This window comes from Falco biarmicus, chromosome 9, assembly GCF_023638135.1.
Source record: "Falco biarmicus isolate bFalBia1 chromosome 9, bFalBia1.pri, whole genome shotgun sequence".
NCBI classification, from domain to species: Eukaryota; Metazoa; Chordata; class Aves; order Falconiformes; family Falconidae; genus Falco; species Falco biarmicus.
Genome location: NC_079296.1, coordinates 4202691 through 4221235, shown reverse-complemented (window position 1 = coordinate 4221235; position 18545 = coordinate 4202691). Strand labels below are relative to the sequence as shown.

At 53.2% G+C, this 18545-nt stretch overlaps 1 protein-coding gene across 1 annotated transcript in view; it reads left to right on the top strand.

Annotated features, from left to right (window-relative positions):
• The window catches only part of DAB2IP (DAB2 interacting protein), a 167549-nt gene that overhangs the window by 139032 nt on the left and 9972 nt on the right, over window positions 1-18545 (top strand). Inside the window, 9 exon segments of the mRNA XM_056350811.1 lie at window positions 1421-1565; window positions 3873-4017; window positions 8137-8373; window positions 9896-10097; window positions 10704-10882; window positions 12488-13007; window positions 13009-13163; window positions 13165-13363; window positions 16210-16362. Coding sequence (XP_056206786.1) covers window positions 1421-1565; window positions 3873-4017; window positions 8137-8373; window positions 9896-10097; window positions 10704-10882; window positions 12488-13007; window positions 13009-13163; window positions 13165-13363; window positions 16210-16362 — 1935 coding nt within the window.

Below are 18545 nucleotides of genomic sequence, written 5' to 3'. Positions count from 1 at the left end.
TAAGCACCTCTCTTGCAAGTCTCCGGGCCAGCCGCTGGCAGGGAATGGGAGCTGAGCATCCCTGCTCTGGAGCCTGGGTTGGAGCGGGCTGGGAGATGGGCACAGTGCCTGGGGGGTCTGGGAGCTGCGTCTGGCTCGGGGGTGGCAAGGACAGGAGCTGAGCTCTGCACGGCAGCTCTGGGTTGCTCCTGCTGCCCCTGCCGGGAACGGGTTACATCTGGTACGGTCATGACAAATGAAGGAGAATTTCTTAGTGAAAGGTTATTACTGAGTAGATTATTTTGTTTTAGAGGAAGGCAGTTTAAGAAAAGGTGCCCTTGGTTGCAGAAGCGAATTTGTGTGTCAACATTCCTCTGTCTTCTGCATGGGGAAACCAGTGAGAGGTTTAATGGGCGTGATTTACGCGGTGCCAGCGGCCCCCCTCTGCCACCCAGGTGAGTGGGGCTGAGGGGGAGGTCGGCGGTTCCAGCACCCAGCGCAGGGGGCAGCTGGGCAGGGGCCCAGGGCTGCTTTTCCCATTAGCGGTGCAGAGAACAGAAGCTGAATATGTATTAGCATTAAAAACTGCATGATATTTCTCCTGCATTAACGCTAGCTACAGCACACTGAATATTACACCACGCAGTGGATTTTCAGCAGAATGCGCGGGGAGCTACGTGACCCTCTCAGATCAGTTAACGCTCTTGCAGAAGCAGGCACGGAGCTTGGCCTGAAGTGCTGGTTTTCTTTTAGAATTTGCAATTCAGTAGCCCCGACTGATGCACAGGGCAGCTGTCAGCATGCGGTCTGCTCCTGCTCACCCCATCCGTTGCTCTGCAGCATGGAAGATTATAAAATTGCGTGGTATTTGCTTGTGTGCACATCAGACCAAAAATGTGCCCAAAAATGTGTGCTGTAGCAGCACTGTTCTATTTCCATGAATACTGAGGAAATAGGACATTTGAGCATCTTGATGGATATTACAGGCTCGATTCTCAGCCATTAAGTGTGGGGCACAGCTTGTGACATCTAGTTGTGCCCCTGTTCTGCAACCGGTGCAGTTAGATGCTGAATGCAGCCACATTTAACAGTAAAGAAAATGTTTCACCCATAAAATGTGAGGCTGGTACAAGCCCCAGCCAAAAACTGGCACTGATGGAGAGACACGTGTCGTGCGGGTCTGGAATGAGCCTTTTTTTGGGGTGCAGAAGTTGTGACTCTCCAGAGATGTATTTTGCCTCTTGTTTCTGTGAGGTTGGAGAACCAGGAGGCAGGTCGGGCTGGTAGTAGCGCAGTGTACACAGGCAGGATCACCCACAGCACCTCCGCTCCTCGTGTGTCTTACGAAGGTGAGACCTCCCTGGAGAAGGGGAGGCTGCCTGCGCTGCTGAACGAAGCGTCTGTCAGTGCGTGGTGACCCACCATGGGCTTTGCTTTCCAGGATTTCTTGACTGACCTGATGATGTCTGAAGTTGATCGCTGTGGTGAGAATGAGCATCTCATTTTCAGGGAGAATACACTGGCCACCAAAGCAATCGAAGAGTACCTGAAGCTGGTGGGGCAGAAATACTTGCAAGATGCCTTAGGTACGTACAGAGCGTTGGCAATTCTTGCCCAGAACGGTTCTCCTCTAAGCTGCAGGGTGCTCTGCATGGTGGAGACCATCAGCTGAGCCCTGATGACCGTCAGAGGCACCAGCGTTGACCTGCCGGAGGGTTTCTCTGGCAGCAGGGCCCATGCCCAGGACACAGCCATGGGCGCTGCAGGCAGCTCCCTGCTCCAAGGTGAAGGTCACCGCTGAGTTAGCACTTTAATCTGCTTTCAGAGGAGATAACAAATTGATATTTGAAGGCATTGTGCTGCCTACCAAGTCTTCTGTCTCGGCACTGGCGGTGTCACGGTGGCTGATTGAATCCTTCCCCTGATTGCACACCCCTGCCAGAGATGCTCCCCCGGCTCCTCGCAGCGCTAGCAAGTCACATGAAATCTCCCAAGTTGTAGTGATGAGAGTTGCCTCCCAGATCATGCTGGGAACCCTCCTGGTGTTTTTTTTTTTAAGTGCGGGCTATGTTTATGGCTCCAAAAATACTTCTCTTGATGCAAATGAAAATAATTAGAGCTTCTGCTTCTGGGCAGGTCAGGAAGGAATTGCTGTGTTGCTGTGTGCAGCCAGCACAGCACAAGGACGGGGAGAGGCTGCCTTTGAAGCGTTTATGTCTGAACCTCAGCTGAAGGCAGCTAGATTGGATCCACATCCTAGCAGTAGGATGAGCAGACTTTCTATTGAGGTGTTAATTTTTCAGTATGTTGGGTTCCTACTACGGGATTTGTGTAATTTTCACAAGGAGCAAAGAAGCGTAAATACTTTATTAAGGTAATAATAATGACAACACTGAGGAAGCAGAGATCATTGAGCAAATTCAGTCAGACCAACAGATAGCCCACAAGAATAGGAAAAGGAATATTATTTATTTCTGCCTTGTAATGCTTTCTGGTTGAAGGCAAGTCTGTAAGTAGATTACCTCATAAAATTTCTAAAAAGCCAGGAGATTAATGAAGGCAGAGAATTTTGAAATATGCCCCTTTCAGGGCTCAATGTAAATGCTGCCAAACCAGCTCCATCTAGTACAGGAGGAGCCTGCGGTTCATGCTCGCTATTCGGGGCACTGATTCTGTGTAGACCTTTTATCGGTGAAGTGATTCATCTGTGTGTCACAAGGTAACACAATACAGCATAGCGCTTTCCTTTAAACCATGAAGCATAAGCAAGTAATAGGGCCAGATAATAACAGCAGGCATCACCTGCAGGCAAGCAGAGAGGCTCCAGAGCTCCCTGGCAGAGCTGAAAATACATTGGAGAGGCTCTCCAGTATGTAATTAAAATCTGTTTTGGCAATAGGGGAGGAATGCAGGCTAGAGTGGGCAAAAAACCAGGAGGATGGGAAAATCCAAGATGGTCAGGAATTAGGAGGTGTGCAAACCAGCTGGAATTAGCAGAAGACCAAAGCAAACCTTTCTCCCAGAGTGTCACCCAGCCCTGCGGGTGCCTAGCTAAACAGTGCCTCTTAACCCCCTTTCCCCCGAGCCCGGGCTCCCCAGCCACTGCTGGGTGCGGACTGGGATGGGCAGCTGCCATCCCCAGCTGGAGACCTGCAGAAGCGGTGGGAAGCGCCCTCAGGCTGGGTGGCAGGGGTCCGTGCTGGGTACCCCAGGGTGGAAGCTGGCATGAGGGCAGGGAGCCAGCGAAGCAGGCCCACCGTGTGCATCTGCACGAGAGTGAGGAGCAGCCAGGCAGCAAACAGGAGTGCAGGGAAACTCAGAGAAATATTTTAATTTAATTTTGTGTGATGCTCAGCTCAAAATAAACCAAGTAAATTGTTTCTTTCCTTTAATTACCTATTTCTCCTGTGAATCACACTGGCTTGTCAGTGCCAGGGCACAGTCTGCAGTAGCAGGCCATCCTACAGATAATTACAGCATACTTCCTACTGGATTAGCCCGAGGGAGCGTCTCTGGAACTGGTGTAAGGGGGGGTCGGGGCAGGCTGAGGAAGCGGGTGTTTTGGCAACAGAGTTCTGATGCAATAGCCCATGGCCACAGAGGCAGAGCTGCCAGCTGGGGGAGAGGGGTGGAATGTGCTCGCTGGGAGTGCGGGTGCCTTTCTGCAGCGGGTGCTGGGTTGTGTTGTGAGCTCCCAAGGCAGCGCTGGCTGCTCCTGGGTCCACTCGGAGATCCTGTGAGCTGGCTGGGGCGCCGCTCTCGCACCCAGCTTCTGTTCAGCAGTGTGATGGGGCACAGGGTGACTGCTCGGGCACTGGGGGTTACGAACAGAACTGCCTGAAGGCTGCGTATCTTGGGTCAGCAAACCCCATCACCAACTGTCTGTTTTACAGGGGAATTTATCAAGGCACTGTACGAATCAGATGAAAATTGTGAGGTGGATCCCAGTAAGTGTTCGTCTTCGGACCTTCCTGAACATCAGAGCAACCTGAAAATGTGCTGCGAGCTGGCCTTCTGCAAAATCATCAACTCCTACTGGTTGGTATCCCGCGAGTGGCGTCCCCTCCGCATGCCCCCAGCTAGCGCAGGGGCAGCGTGGCTGCAGGGGACGAGGGTGGCAGCAGTCCTGCAGGCTGTCCCTACCGTCCCTTAGCTGTGCTGATGGGCAGCTGGTGAGGGCTTTGGAGGGAGAGCTGCAGGGCCCTGCCCGCCTCCTGCAGTGCATGAGGGAGTCTTGGTGGCCCAGGAGCAAGGGTGATGATGGCCAGGGGCTGAGACGGCAGCTCCTGTTCAGGCAGAGCTTGGAGTATCTGCTCTGGGGGTGCGGCAGCCTCACTGACCCTCCGTCACCCTTGTTGTCAGTGGGTGCTGGGGGGTCACTGGCACACAGACACGGGGACAGGGGAGCAGAGACCAAGAACGCAAAATGCTTCTGCCAGTATGACCGGTTCAGAGAGGGACTTGTTGCCAACTGTACATGAAAGTCAAATAAAGGTCAGAAATGCGTGTCCTGGGTCTCCTACCCCTGTAACCCTTCAGTCTGGCTCAGAGGACAGACTCTGCCTGCCACCCCTGAGCAGCAGGGGAAGCTTCAGAACCCTCCCAGCAGCAGGCAGGCTCTGTGGCCCTCCTCCTGCCTGCAAGGAAGCTGCACTGGCACAGGGAGCTTTTGTCTGGGCAGATGTTCTCTTGTTGAAGAGTGCTGGAGCCGGGGAGGATGCTGCTGTTACTCCTGCCTTGCTGTTTGGCTCAGCATCCTGCATTCCCCTGGGTTAACCCTGCTCTCCCCCAGCCTGGGGTGCTTGCTGAGGCGGAGATGGGGAGCCCGTTGCCTCCTTGGCCAAAGGCCTGGTATGCAGTTTGAGGCATTTTGGAGTTGTTTGTTCTCAGGGTAAAGGTTCCTGCAGCTAGTTGGGACAGGTCCGAATGTGCAAAATTATCGATGGAGTAAGGCAGTCTTATGTTGTGGAGGTGGCTGTCAAGCGTGTCGGTGCTCACGGCATTAGGGGCTGCTCAGCCCTGGGACTGGGAGCCAGGAGGCCCTGGGACTGTCACAGATGCTGCCTGCAAAGATGACCTGAAAGAGGAAAAAGAATGGGCTTGTGACTCTCTTTTTGGAGAAATAAAAATATCTTCTTTCTGCTTCTTGCTAATCTACCCAGAGACTCTTCTCCTGATTGTACGAGAGAATGAGCATTTTTGTCTCGCTGCTGGATTTGCAGTCTCCCTGCTTTAAAATCTGGGGTTAGTTTTTATTAATATATTTAGTAGCAACAGTCTTGTTGCAAAACATCAGCTAAGGATAATCTTGGAGGAAGTCAGTCTTTGATAATAAGGATTTCTCATTTTCTCTCCTATCCCAGCTGTTGTTTTGAGGTCTGCAACTCATTATATGTATTTCCCAGGATATTGAGTGTGCCTTCCTGCAAGCCCAGGAAGGGAATTGCTTTTCCTGACTGCTCAGGGAGAGAGCAAGCAGCAAGAGGCTCACTCAAGACTTCCTTTACCACAAATAAGCAAAGGGCAGATTTCTTTACAGGTATCCTGTACCTTATCCTGGGCTAATTAATAACTCTGACTCAGGAATGGCATTTACCTGCTCTCCCAGGAGGGATTCCCTGCTTTTAGTCATCACTGGATTATAATTGTTTGAATTAATGTCTTCCTAAAAATACCCAAAGCAGCACTAAAAGGTCAGTCTAAAAATAGGCTCGAAAAGTGACCTAAGGAAAGTCAGGAATGCACGGGAAGTTTGTTCCTTCAGTCCTGCCTTCCCAAGGAAGGCTGGAGCAGCTGAGCCGCTGCTCTGAGCGGTTTCCCCTCGATTCCTTTGTGCTCAGTGGTTCTTGAGGATTAATTGCACTGATGAGTGTTCGGGATTGGCCAAGGTACCCTGACAGCTAACAATCTTGCTTTAAATAGAGTGCCAGAGTGTGCATGCTCATCTGCTGGAGAGAGTCAGAGAGAGGAAAGAGGTTTACAATAACTGAAAATTGTTATAATTATGACATAATTTGGACATCTGGAAAGTTTCAGTGTAAGCAGAATTTCAGCATGTGGAATCTCGTTACTGGAAAGTTGGGTAATGAATTACGGGCCCGTTTGTCACATAAAGCTGGCTAACTGGATTCCATCCGCTGTTACACAATTAAACTTTTATGGTCTCCCAGCCTGTGATAGTGAGCAGTACTCGCGGGCTGCATGCAGCCGGTGCATACATTTTCAAGCGTTTACTTTCCAGTAACTGTACAACCTGTCCTGATCATTCAAGCCTTAAATTGCTTAAAGGATTCTCCTGTTTCTGGGCAAATACCATGAAGTAAAAGGGCTTTGTCCAATTGTGTGGATCAAGCCAAAGACAGAGGCAAATTTATCCAACCATAGGCGTTGGCTAATGTTATTTGTGAAGCACAGGGTAAAAGCTCGTGTGTGTGCAAGCATGAAGCCAACATGGAGCAGAAGCTGGACGTGATGGCAGCATTTGCCAAGCGCTTCCATGGAGCATCACTGCCCATGTCAGAAGGTCAGAGAGGAACCTGAAAACCTGGAGCACAGCGACCTGGGGCTCTGTACGCAGGGGCATGCGGCCGGGCAGCATGGTCTGCAGCTGGCAGGTTAATGAAGTGAAGGGTGAGGGCTCTGCCTGCTGGCTCAGAGCGGCCATGGAGCTGGAGGCCACAGCTCTTTGGCTGCAGGATACATGCCACACTAACGGACCACAAGCTCCACAGGCCCTGAACTCTGCAGCTGTGGCGAGGAGCAGTCAGTTGGGCTTGATAAAAGCGAGTCTCCGTAGCCCTGGGAGGCAGAGGATGGGGGGCTAGCAGCAGGAGGGATGCCCTTGGGTTTTCCCAGAAGCTGGACAGTGTTGCCGCAGGGACAGCATCCATGGGTGGCTGCTTCGCTCTCGGTGCTCCTCCGTTTTGGAGCCTCACACCTGGTTCTTGCTGCTGCTGGAAAGTGGACGGTGTCTCTGGCCGTGCAGCTCCCATGGTTTTTCTCTTCCCCACGGGCTGCGGGAGGTTAACCTGCAGGGCAGTCAGTCCCAGAGGGGGGGTAGCCAGAAGCCAGCTGATGCTGCTTGGCTTCTCCCAGATAGTCCCTGCAGCAAAACTGGGAAACTGTCCTCTGAAATTTTTAGAATTTTAGTTTGTTAAGGGAATTTATGGCCTGAAACAGAGTCTGACCTCTCTTCAGTCTGCTTTTGTACCATCCAGCTCTGTCGGTAAACAGCTCTGGTTTTAAAACAGAGGGTGGTTGCTGGCCAGGGCAGCCTCCGGAGCGGGTGGGGAGAGGGAGACCGAGGACCCAGTGGTGGGACCCATTGCCAGCCTGCTCCCGTGGGTGGGAGGATCCAGCTGAACAAACAACACATGCTGGGAACAGGATAAGGTGGGAGCAGGGAGCTGGGGAGGAGCAGAAACAGGCAGCAAGTTCTCCAGTGATAAGGGCTGCTGCAGCGAGCGTCTGCTGGACCCGTGGGAATTCTGGTATCCAGGAAAGCCAGGCTGAGGGCTGTGCAGTTACAGGGCTGGAGTAACTCCAGTGGGGCTCCACGCTTGTACTAGCCACAGTGGGATTTGTTCCAGGTGCTTGAACAGGAGTATTACACTTTGCACAACCCTTCCTCCAAGCACCAGCTGTGCCCGTGATCCCGCTGCTGCTGGGGTTTCTGCCAGGGGGTCCCACGATGCTGTTTCTTCAGGAGACACTCTCCTTGGTGGCTGAGCTTTCCCCCATTCCCAAGTGCCCCGTGACGCAGCTGACTGACTTGTGGTGAGCTGCTTTGCACAATTTGTGTGGTACCCCTGTCCCCCTGGTTGTCTGGGGTGTTGGCACCCAGCACAACACGGATCATCAGTCTGATGAAAGCTGCTTCTCTTACAACTTCACGGAGCAGCTTTGCTTTTTCCTGTGCCATTTCAGTCTCCTAATGGATCTTCTGCAGGAAAAAAAAGTACAAGCCTGTGGCAGGTGTAGAAAGCGGTGCTGCTGTGGGTGCACAGGGTGAGAGGGCTGTACCGCTGTCCAGGTCTGGGTGTCGCAGCCCACAGCTGATGCGTACCATGCTTAGTTACTGCCGTGTGGCAGTGTAAACACGCTGGCCTTGAACTTGCCCCCCACCACCCCCACCCCCCCCCCCGCATGTTGTTTCAGTGTCTTCCCAAGGGAGCTCAAAGAAGTTTTTGCCTCCTGGAGACAAGAATGCAGCAGCCGAGGCCGCCCAGACATCAGTGAGCGACTGATCAGTGCCTCTCTGTTCCTCCGGTTCCTCTGTCCGGCCATCATGTCCCCATCCCTCTTCAGCCTCCTGCAGGAGTACCCGGATGACCGCACAGCACGCACTTTGACCCTCATTGCCAAGGTCACCCAGAACCTCGCCAACTTTGCCAAGTAAGCCGGGAGCAGGGCCGGGAGGGGGAAGGAAGCTGCGGGTGCGTGGGCAGAGCCATGGCTCCGGCATCAGGAGTCCCACACTGGCCTCTCCTTTTCTCGATGGAAAGGGGCTGTTTGTTTCCTGTTGGCTTTTTCCCCCGCGTCTCTTGGGGACCCATTCCCTCGCTCTTGGGTCAGGGCAGTCGTTTAAGTTTCCAAAACAGGACGTGTTTTATGAGCAGGAAAACAGGCTGTTCTGACCACACGGTCAGGCAGGCAGGGTGGCAGCAGGGACACCCTGGCACAGCCAGGTGCTTTGTCCTGTGACACCCCGGCACAGCGCACTGCCTGCCCCCCTCAGGGGTGCCAGCAGGACCAGGACTCAGACAGCAGCCATGGGGTGCGTAGCTCCAGGGCTGGTCTTTTCCCTCTTGTGAGCTCTGGGACCTTCCCTGCTATTAAAATGCAGTCTGAGCTGGGAAGGTATGAAAAGAGAACGGGGACACTATCAATTTCTAACTAAGCCCGTTGGTTTGCTGGAAACAAAGCGAGAGATTTTTGAAAATCTTTCTACTGGCTGCAGCTCTGAGCTACTTATCCTGAGCTCTGATAACAAAATGATGAGCTTTCCGAAACATGAATGGACAGTTTCTGTCTAAAGCTTCTTAGATTTGGAAACTAGCTTAGTACACACGCCCGCCGCCAGGAATGTGCGTACATGCACGCAGACACAGACGGGAGACATACAAGTGTGTTACACTAGATGACAGAAATTCTCCATATTCCTGGCCAATCCCTAGCTAAAGGGTTTTCAGATTCTCGATGCTTCGCAGGAAAGACTCTTTAACTAAACTGACCTTGGTCAAGCCTAAGCGATCAAGCTGAGCTGCCCTGCAGCCACCGCTGGTACAGCCGAACCGTGAGGCCCTCCCTGCTGTGCTCTAAATAAGATATCTAACTGGGAGCAACACTGGGTAGAGCGCTCAGAGGGCAGGAGGAGGCTGCAGGGAGCCCGAGGGGTCAAACAGGCTGGCCCAGCTGCAGGAGCGGCTCCCCAGGGTGACCCCCGCAGCGGTTTTGCCGGGGCAGCAGCGGCTGGCGGCGCTGGGTTAGCCGCAGTGCCCGGGGAGAGCGCAGCAGTCCTGCCGCCATCAGTCACTGGGCTTCAGTCAGCCCATGGTACTGGGTGCTATGATTTCTGTATCTCCAGTGACAGGTCCTGTTTCTGGAGGCTGTGCCCTGACCCAGCAGTGAGATACACTCCGTTACCAAGAACGGCAATTTCTCTAGCTTTCACCTTCATTTCCACTGCAGAGATCCCATGCTGACGAGGACTTAACTGGATTATAGTGGAGTTAATTTCGGTTCCATGATCAGTGAGGTGTACCAGGTGTCTGCTATCAACCCGGGGATCCCAAAGGCTTTGAAGGGTTCAGATGCCAGTGTTCTGGCACTCTTACCTGCCTGCGTACCTACCCGTTCTGTTGACTGCACCTCTGTTTACAGGATTTAGCTGAAATCTGTATTGCTGTCTCGATAGGTTTGGCAGCAAAGAAGAATACATGTCCTTTATGAATCAGTTCCTGGAACATGAATGGACTAACATGCAGAGATTTCTACTGGAGATTTCCAATCCTGAAACCATCTCAAACACGGCTGGCTTTGAAGGCTACATTGACTTGGGCCGGGAACTGTCCACTTTGCACTCGCTGCTCTGGGAAGTCATCTCTCAGCTGGAGCAGGTATCCGGGGGGGCAGGGGCAGGCCAGTGCTGGCCATGTGTACCACACCACACACCTCCCCGTGGCGGCAGGTAGCGAGCCATTAGCTGTGTCTGTGCACAGCACAGATGTTACTAACACTTAGCGCTTCCCCAGCCTTTGCACATGCTGCAGAAGTAGCTCGTTCTTTACATCCTCTCAAGGCAGGTGAGTATAGTTCTTCCCCTCCTCTGCTGTTTACTTTTGGGGTGTGAGGATGGAGGGGCAGGTGGGATGAGAAGGCAGAGCTGCTGAACACCAGGATTTTGTCTGTCCCAGCAGAATCAAAAGGTCTCTTTTTAATTAAGAGGATTTTTGGCAAGAGACCTGGACCAGGCTTGGCTTTAGCTGTCTTCTGTATCTGAACTTTGTTAATCATGCTTGCTTCCTCTGCCTCACAGCAACAAATGGTTCCTAACGCCACATGTTCTGGGACATCCCATAGCCTCAGCAGTGGGGGTAAATGACGGAGAAAATTAAAGTTGTTAATGTGATTCACTGAAGAGATGTCTGGCAACTGGCAAAGCCCACCATTCTCTAGAAGAAATACAGGATGATGGTAGTAATTCTGCTCTCTTTTCTGCCCAGGGCACTGCAACAAAGCTTGGGCCTCTGCCTCGGATCCTGAGGGATGTCAACTCGGCACTCAGTAACCCAGCCTGCGTGCAGGTCTCGGTCACAGCCGATCACACCGCATCCACGCCTAATGCTGGCAACAGCATCTCTGCGGGGCTGCAGAAAATGGTGATAGAGAATGACTTATCTGGGTAAGAGCATGAAAGGTGGCCTGGCCACAGACCAGGGGAATACTGAATGTTCATCTGCTGCCAAAACCTGGGCATCTGCAGGGACAGGCAGGACAGGGCATGGTGTGGAGTTGCCTGACTCGGCAACTAGGCTTTCTGATCACAGAGCTAATACCGGGTGTAGTTCACCTCTGAATCTAAACAAAGCAGTGGGCAGTGGCGCAGGCACATGGCTCCATCCTGGGTCCCCTGAGAGCCAAAACTGGGGATGTGGTCTGGGAAGTCCAGAACCTGGCAGTTCTGGTCTCAGCTGTTGGGATGTGGCTGCAGAAGCAAAATGTTCATCCTTAGAGGACCTGAGGGCTTGTTTGTGCTGACCTCAAAGTGATGGGCATCGCCATTATGTTGATTAGGTCTCTTGAATATGAAAAACGTACAGGATCAGCCATACTCATCCTTGTAAGACATAAGGTATGTGCTGAATGCACTGAGTTCCAAATCTGGACATTTCTTTAACAGTTGCCAAGCTGTAGAGGCCTAACAACGAATTCCAGTCTATTCTGTCCAGTTTTTATAATACTGGATATTTTTGATGATGAGCAGTGATTCACAGCCACCTAACATACTTTTCGGTCTAATTATGTACGGAGTTTCATTCATGGGGGAGATGACTCTGCTGCAGACCTGTAATGCTTCTGTTTGTGGAAAATTAAAGGGAGCCCACACAAATTAAAGGACTGTGGTAGTAAAATAGTTTGCAAGTGGGAACTAGATAATATTTAAGTTTAATTAGGAATGAAAGGCAGCAGTGGTGCTGGACTTGCTCTAATCAGAGCTTTCGTCTCTAATGCTTCCCAGCATGAGGTGCAGTTATTTAAATCTAATGCTATGGAGGATCTCTGACAATATGCTTTCACCCAAATACTTGCTTACAATGCACCTTCTTTGATCAGCAGTGTATTCACATTAAGCTACTGCAAAGCTCTTTCTTCCTGTCCCCAAGAAATCAATATTGCATGAATGTATGTTACAGCGGGAGGACTGAGTGGATAACCTTCAGCTGCTGGGCTTTAGCCTTGCTGTTAGAGCTCTCACTCTGACCCTTGGAGGCCGAGCGTGGATCAGGCCCCCGTGGTCTTCCATGCTGTACCAGTATTGGCCAGCGTGCCCCCAGGAGCTTTACTGCCCAGGTGCAGAGCAGGGGACGGAGAGCGGCGTGGGTGCAGCCAGTTGGAAGCAGAAAGGGTGACACGAACAGATCCAGCTGGGAGCAGAGCCCCCGAGAGCTGGTCTGTGACGCCTGCTGCGCAGTGCAGCGCTCCCACCCGCGCACGCACACCCCTCACTCACCTGCCTACACCTGCCTGCTGCCGCGGGGCTGGCCCAGGGCTCCCCCGCGCCCCTGCCTGCCCTGCTCCCCTCGCACCGTCCCTCCCCACGGGCAGGCCTGGCCGGGGAGCCCTGCTGTTGCGCCCGCAGGAGCTGGGTTCCGTCCCCGTCCCGCACCGCTGCGCCATGCTGATTTCTGCTGAGTGATTTCGTTTTCCTGCTCCGGTGCAGCATTCACAACTCTTCTTTTTTGTTTTGTTTTCCTTTCCTCTTCCTTACGCACTGACTTCCCCGCAGTCTGATAGATTTCACACGGTTACCATCTCCAACCCCTGAAAACAAGGACTTGTTTTTTGTCACAAGGTCTGCTGGGGCCCAGCCCTCACCTGCCCGAAGCTCCAGTTACTCAGAGGCCAATGAGCCCGACGTGCAGATGTCTAATGGCAGCAAGAGTTTGTCCATGGTGGACTTGCAGGATAATCGGCTCTTGGACAGTGGGGCCAACGCGTCTGGCACGTCTGACTCCCTCAATGACAGTCAGTCGTCCCTTGGGCAGTTGCAGGGCGTGTGGACCGCACGGACTCAGCAGAACAGCGTGACGGGCATGGCCACCGTGCGCCGGGTGGGCCAGACCCCCACCACGCCGAGCGGCGAGAGCGCACCTGGCCGGCCCCAGCTCCTGGCACCCCTCTCCTTCCAGAATCCCGTCTACCAGATGGCCGCCGGGCTGCCGCTCTCCCCCCGCGGCCTGGGCGACTCCGGCTCCGAGTGCCACAGCTCGCTCAGCTCCCACAGCAACAGCGAGGAGCTGACGGCCAACAAGCACGGCTTCGCCGCCCCCCGCCGCCAGCGAGGACTTCACCCGCCGGACAGGGGAGCTGGCCCGCCGGCAGCTCTCGCTGACGGAGAAGGGCGGCCAGCCCACCATGCCGCGGCAGAACAGCGCGGGACCGCAGAGGCGGATAGACCAGCCGCCCCCCGCCGCCCCCGCCGGTCACCCGCGGCCGGACGCCACCCTCCCTGCTGAACACGGTTCAGTACCAGCGACCCTCCAGCGGCAGCATGATGTCCTCCTCGCCCGACTGGCCTGGCAGCGGCGCCCGCCTCCGGCAGCAGTCCTCCTCCTCCAAGGGCGACAGCCCCGAGATGAAGCAGCGCACGATGCACAAACAGGTGAGTTCAGGCGCTGTACGAGCTCCGGGTGTTGAAGGGCCGGGCAGGGTCAGCCTGTGGCCTTGGAGAAGAAATGGGCCAGCGGGGATTGCTGTAATGCGCGGGTATGTCACTGTGGCTCTGAGTTACTGCATCAGCGCCCCCACCATGGTGGCACTGAGTGTGGGGACAGTGCCTTGGCTCTTGCACCCAGCTTGGCCTGAGACGGAGGTGCTCCAGGGACAGGGACACAGATCAGTGGCTGTTCTCCGTGTCCCTCTGTTACGTGGCACATTGGTATGTGACTGCCGCGAGGCGGTAGGTGGCAGAGACACGAGGGCCATGGCAGCCATGCCTCTGTCCTGCACTACCATCTTGTCACTGCTTTGCCTCCATGCCCAGGCTCATCCCATACCATAGTCAACCCCGCGCCATCTCCCAGACTTGGAGCAGGCCCTGGTCTTCTCTCCTAACTGAGTTCCGCTGCTGCTGCTCCTGTCCCAGCAGAGCCACAGCGCTCTGGGAACCTTCTGTGTCTCTGCTCTGTGGGAGCCTCCCGTCAGCGCGTCTGGGGAGGTGGGGAAGGAAGGCGCATGCTCCCCGCCGAGGGAAGCTCCTGCCGTGCAGAGCTCTGCGCTGATTCAGGTCCCGGACCCCATGCTGGTCTGCACAGAAATAAATGTCACTGTTCTGTGCACTAGCACTACGTGGTGCTAAAATTGAAAGCAGTAGGTCACAGACCCAGGGCCTTCTGGTTTTCTTGGCATGGATGAATTTTTTTTCTAGTGCTCATTCATTCATCCTACATTTCAGAACTAACCCTATAGAAAATTAACGCAGTAGGGCCTCTCAGTCCCTAAAGGAAGAGTTCTAAAAGTAATGCAAACCCAGAGAGAGCAGACAACTGGCAAGAGCTCGCTGCATCTCAGCTCAGAGACAGCATTAAGGCACCTTTTCAGCAGTACCGTGTTGAAAGAGCAGCAGAGTTGGTGTAACTGCCTTTCCTTTACAAGGCAGCTGTGGAGGCCTTTGTCGGGGCTGCCCGTAGAAGGCTGTTTTATCAGCCCCATCTGGAGCTGTTCTGGGCACAGGGTATTGATTCCTAAGCGCTGACATTAGCAAGCATGCCATGTAGCAGCATTTGTATAATGTGGATCGATACTCATTAGGAACAGAGGGCACAGAGCTCTGCAAGCAGCAGCAGCCTGTTTGGTAGCAGAGTTTCTTCCAGAAAGACAACAGTGAACTCCAGGTGACCTTCGGAAAGCCCTGGCCAAGCTGTGTGTGCAGATATTTCCTCCACCCACCCCTGTTGTGCTCTCAAAGTTTCTCTCAGGACCTGAAGTCCTCAGAATGCCTCTCCTACCCTTAATCTGCGCATTTTATTTGGATATTAACAGCATCTTTAAACCATAATGAAACTGCTTGCTCATAGTTGGTGGTATTAAAATGCTGCTTGAGAACAACAAAATCCCATTTGGCAGCAGTTCTAGTAGACATCCACAAACCTCATTCCTACCAGCCAGAAGCGCTTGCTCTACTTCATCAAGTTCATCTGCTGAACTGACTTTCAAACTGTCCCAGGCCAAGTCAGATGTCCTTTTTTACTTCTTCAGAGAAGGAGGGAAGAGGCAGAAGAACCCGTGCACAGCAGGCTGATCTCTGTTCATTGACATCCTTTACCAGTGGCCTTTATGCCGCTGAAAGGAACTCTTTGGAGCAGCCACCACAGGTGCAGTGCCCGAGCTGGAGTTGCAAGAAAAAGCAGAAAGCCACAACCTGGGTAAGAATTTATAGCAAGTGATGTTCGTGAGCCAAGTCTGAAACTTAAATTCTGGAAGTAGAAGACCAGACTGGAAGATGGCATGGGAAAGCCCCCCAACCCCAGCGAGGTGATTAAACCAGTCCCCACTCCTGAGTACAGAACTCCCGTTTTGCTGCGTACCGATCACTGGGTTCCTCAACTGTCCAGAGTTTGAATGAAGGAGAAAGGCTGACATTTCTGACTTGTTAACTTGAATTCCCTTGACCAAGGCATCCAGAAGCCTTGGGTTCATCCAGGGAACTGTTTACTGCCGTTTATAACGAGCCAGGATGGAGGGGAAATAGCTGGAGATTCACTTCCTTGACCTTGTAATGTGGTTGGAAAATATTCAGGCAGTGCCATTTCCAGTCCCTGCCCAGGCTAGGGCTGAAAAGCAGCAGCCGTGGCTCTAGCTCACTGACCGTGGAACGGTGCTCCTCGAGCTCCCACAGCTACGTGAACAAACATGGGCATGAACTGCTAAGACGTGGAGCATTTAGACCTCTCTAGCGTCATAACTCTGGTCTCAACCAAGAAGAAACCTTTCTTTTCCAAGAAGGCATCTGCATGTCCGAAGGTAGCATTTCAGTTTGCAGATCTGATTTTAGCTGTACGAAAGCTCCACAGCAAGCAGAAAGGCGGCTCAGGAAAAGAGGCTGGAGAGCTGAGTGAAATCTCTGCTTGCAAAGGGAATATACCATGTCAAGCCACCCTGCCTGCAGCTCGGCACCTTCCCAGCTCGTGTCCTGAGGTGACAGGACCTGTCCAGGACACTGGCCTGTTCCTTTCAGCCGGACCCTGCTGCAGTGCCCCATTGTACGTCTCTTCTCTGGGGGTGGCACAGGGAAGAATTTGGCCTCTCAGAGGCTGTTTGACCTAAAATAATGTGCAGGTGCAGAACAGTTGTTCTGCATCCCCAACTGCTCTGGTAGTCTGACTTGTTTGTTGCTGTTTGAGCAGCATGGGAGAGGGCTTGCTTGGAAGGAAATTCTCTCTCTCTCCAGCTTCATGACCATTTCTGTTACAGGTTTTTCTTTTGTTATGGTTGTATGTTTCATTGTAGGCCCCTTCTCCTGTGAATCCCAATGCCCTGGACCGCACTGCTGCTTGGCTTTTGAATATGAACATGCAGTTTTTAGAAGATGAAAGCATTGACCCAGATTCCAAGCACAGGGATAAGCTCAGGAATAAGGACGAGCTCAGCCAAGCAGAAAAGGTAAAACCTGATTGGATTGAAACAAGTTTCTAAATAGAGAGAGGATTTCCTTGAATGTCGTTCATCTGAGCCCCCTGGGGACAAGGTGGGCTGTGTGGCACATCCCTGCCCAGGAAAGATGGGCATCAGGTTGCTGCTCAGCCTCACAGGGCACTGCTGGGGAAGGTTTGGGAGGTTTTCACACACTCAGTGACTGGAATTACCCTCTGATGAAAGCAAGTAAGAAAAACAGCAGCCAGGAATCCAAGTGCTGGTGCTGCTCTGCAACAGACTCTGAAGCCAGCCAGTGCCTGTTACTTCCCCCATTCCTACTCCCCCCAGCTGCACGGGAAGAAAGCTTAAAAAGTGAATTAAGCACACTTGTGAAAGAGATGAGAGCTTACTCTCGTCTTATTTACAGGCAGCCTTGTGCCTCACAGCAGGGACATGTAGCAAGAAGGAGCTTCCACGTTAAAAGGATGTAAACAGACCTAAAAATTAAGTCCAGATTCAGGTCTCGGAGACAGCACTGGGCCTGGAGTGACTTTGCTGGGGTAGTGACACTGCTCAGGCTTATGGCTTGTCACACAGATTGGGGCCTGACCAGCCTGGGGCTCTGTCAGTAGGTCAGTTCCAGAACACTCAGTCTGAGCCCATGCCCCCGGAGAGGGTCTGTGCTGCTGGCGAAGCAGAGGGGGGGCTGCTGGCATCCTCCTTTCTGGGTGAGCCCGGGGCGGGAGAAGAGGGAGGAAACAGAGTAGACCTGGCCAGGGGTGATGGAGGGTTAGAAATAAGGATCCAGCAGTCATGAGCTGAGAAGATCCCATCTTTGCTGATCACTGCTGCTGCAAGGTGCTTTCTCAGCAGCCTGGCTCTGCCAGGACCGCTGCACACAAATGGGCACATTTGGGATGTTTCCTCAGTGTGCTTCTCTTCTGTCACACTAGCCGCACGTTACCACCCGGTCCCACAGAACTGCAGGCATCAGCTTCCCTCAACCTCCTTTCTGTTTTTCCAGCACAGACATGTTTCTGGTTTTGTTACAATAGTCTTCCTGTTCTCACCTTGCTTGTGCTGTACCACTGTGGGACTGTCACCTGTTAAATTCAAGTGACATGCCAAAGGCAGGTATCGTAGGGACTGGGAGGTACAAGGCAACAGCTCCCGGCTGCCCCAGGAAGAGCGTGGCAGAGTTTTGTGAGCGTTCAGCCCATTTCTTACCAGTTTTCAGCTCCTTGGGTATTCCTGTAAATACACAGACGTGTACTGATCAGATAGCAGCTTGCACAGAAAAGTGCACACGTTTAGCAGGCTTTGCAGAGGTACAGAAATCTTGGCTACCGCCTAAGCAGAGGCAGCAGTAGGCAGCAAATGGAAGAGAAGGCGGCATCAGGCTGGCACATCACGCACTGGGGCTTGTGAAAGGGTTCGGTGCTCACTGGGGTCTGCAGCAGAGAGACAGCGGCAAGCTCTGCTCTCGCAGTGGAACTGGGGTGAGGTGAAATGCCGAAGGACCACACTGAGAAACGTGCGCTGGCCTTCTGCAGCTCACACCTGCCAGCTCCTGCAGGCAGGCAGATGGCCCGCCGGTGTGGACACGGTGCGTGCCAAGTGTTGTCACTAGTCCCCTTCCTGGCACCCTTTCCTGTGAAACGGGCTCAGCTTTTACCAGGTGGGCACTCAGGGCTGCTCCATTCCTGCGGCAGCCTGCGAGGCCGCTGCTCCCGGGATGTGCCAGGCCCCCCGTCCTGTGTGGGGAGGGACTCGCCAGCACCGGCCCTGCTCGGGGTAGACCGTGGTGGGGTTACAAACCTGGGCAGCAGCAAAGCAGTCCCTGTCCCAAGCTCAGAGGGAGCCCCCCTCCAGGAGCCTGCTGTCTCATGCCCATGCAGCATCTTCCGTTACTTTGCTGTCGCATCAGTCACTGACATTAAAGATCACCATTAGCATGATCTCTCTCCCCATTCCTGTAAGAGGTGAATGGTAACCGAGAATGAGACAAGTGTTCTAGAGACAGGAGCGACTCCTTCGGTCTCTGAGGCCTCTCCTGCTATCATTTGAGCTCACTTACGCTGCTCCTATTTTAAGGCTAGGGTAGGTATTTAATCTTTCCTGTTCAAGCAGCTGCCTTCTGTCTGACTTCAGTGCTCCTGTGCAACTGTGTGGGCGTTTGTGTTCCCTCATTGCTCCAGGTTACATGTGCA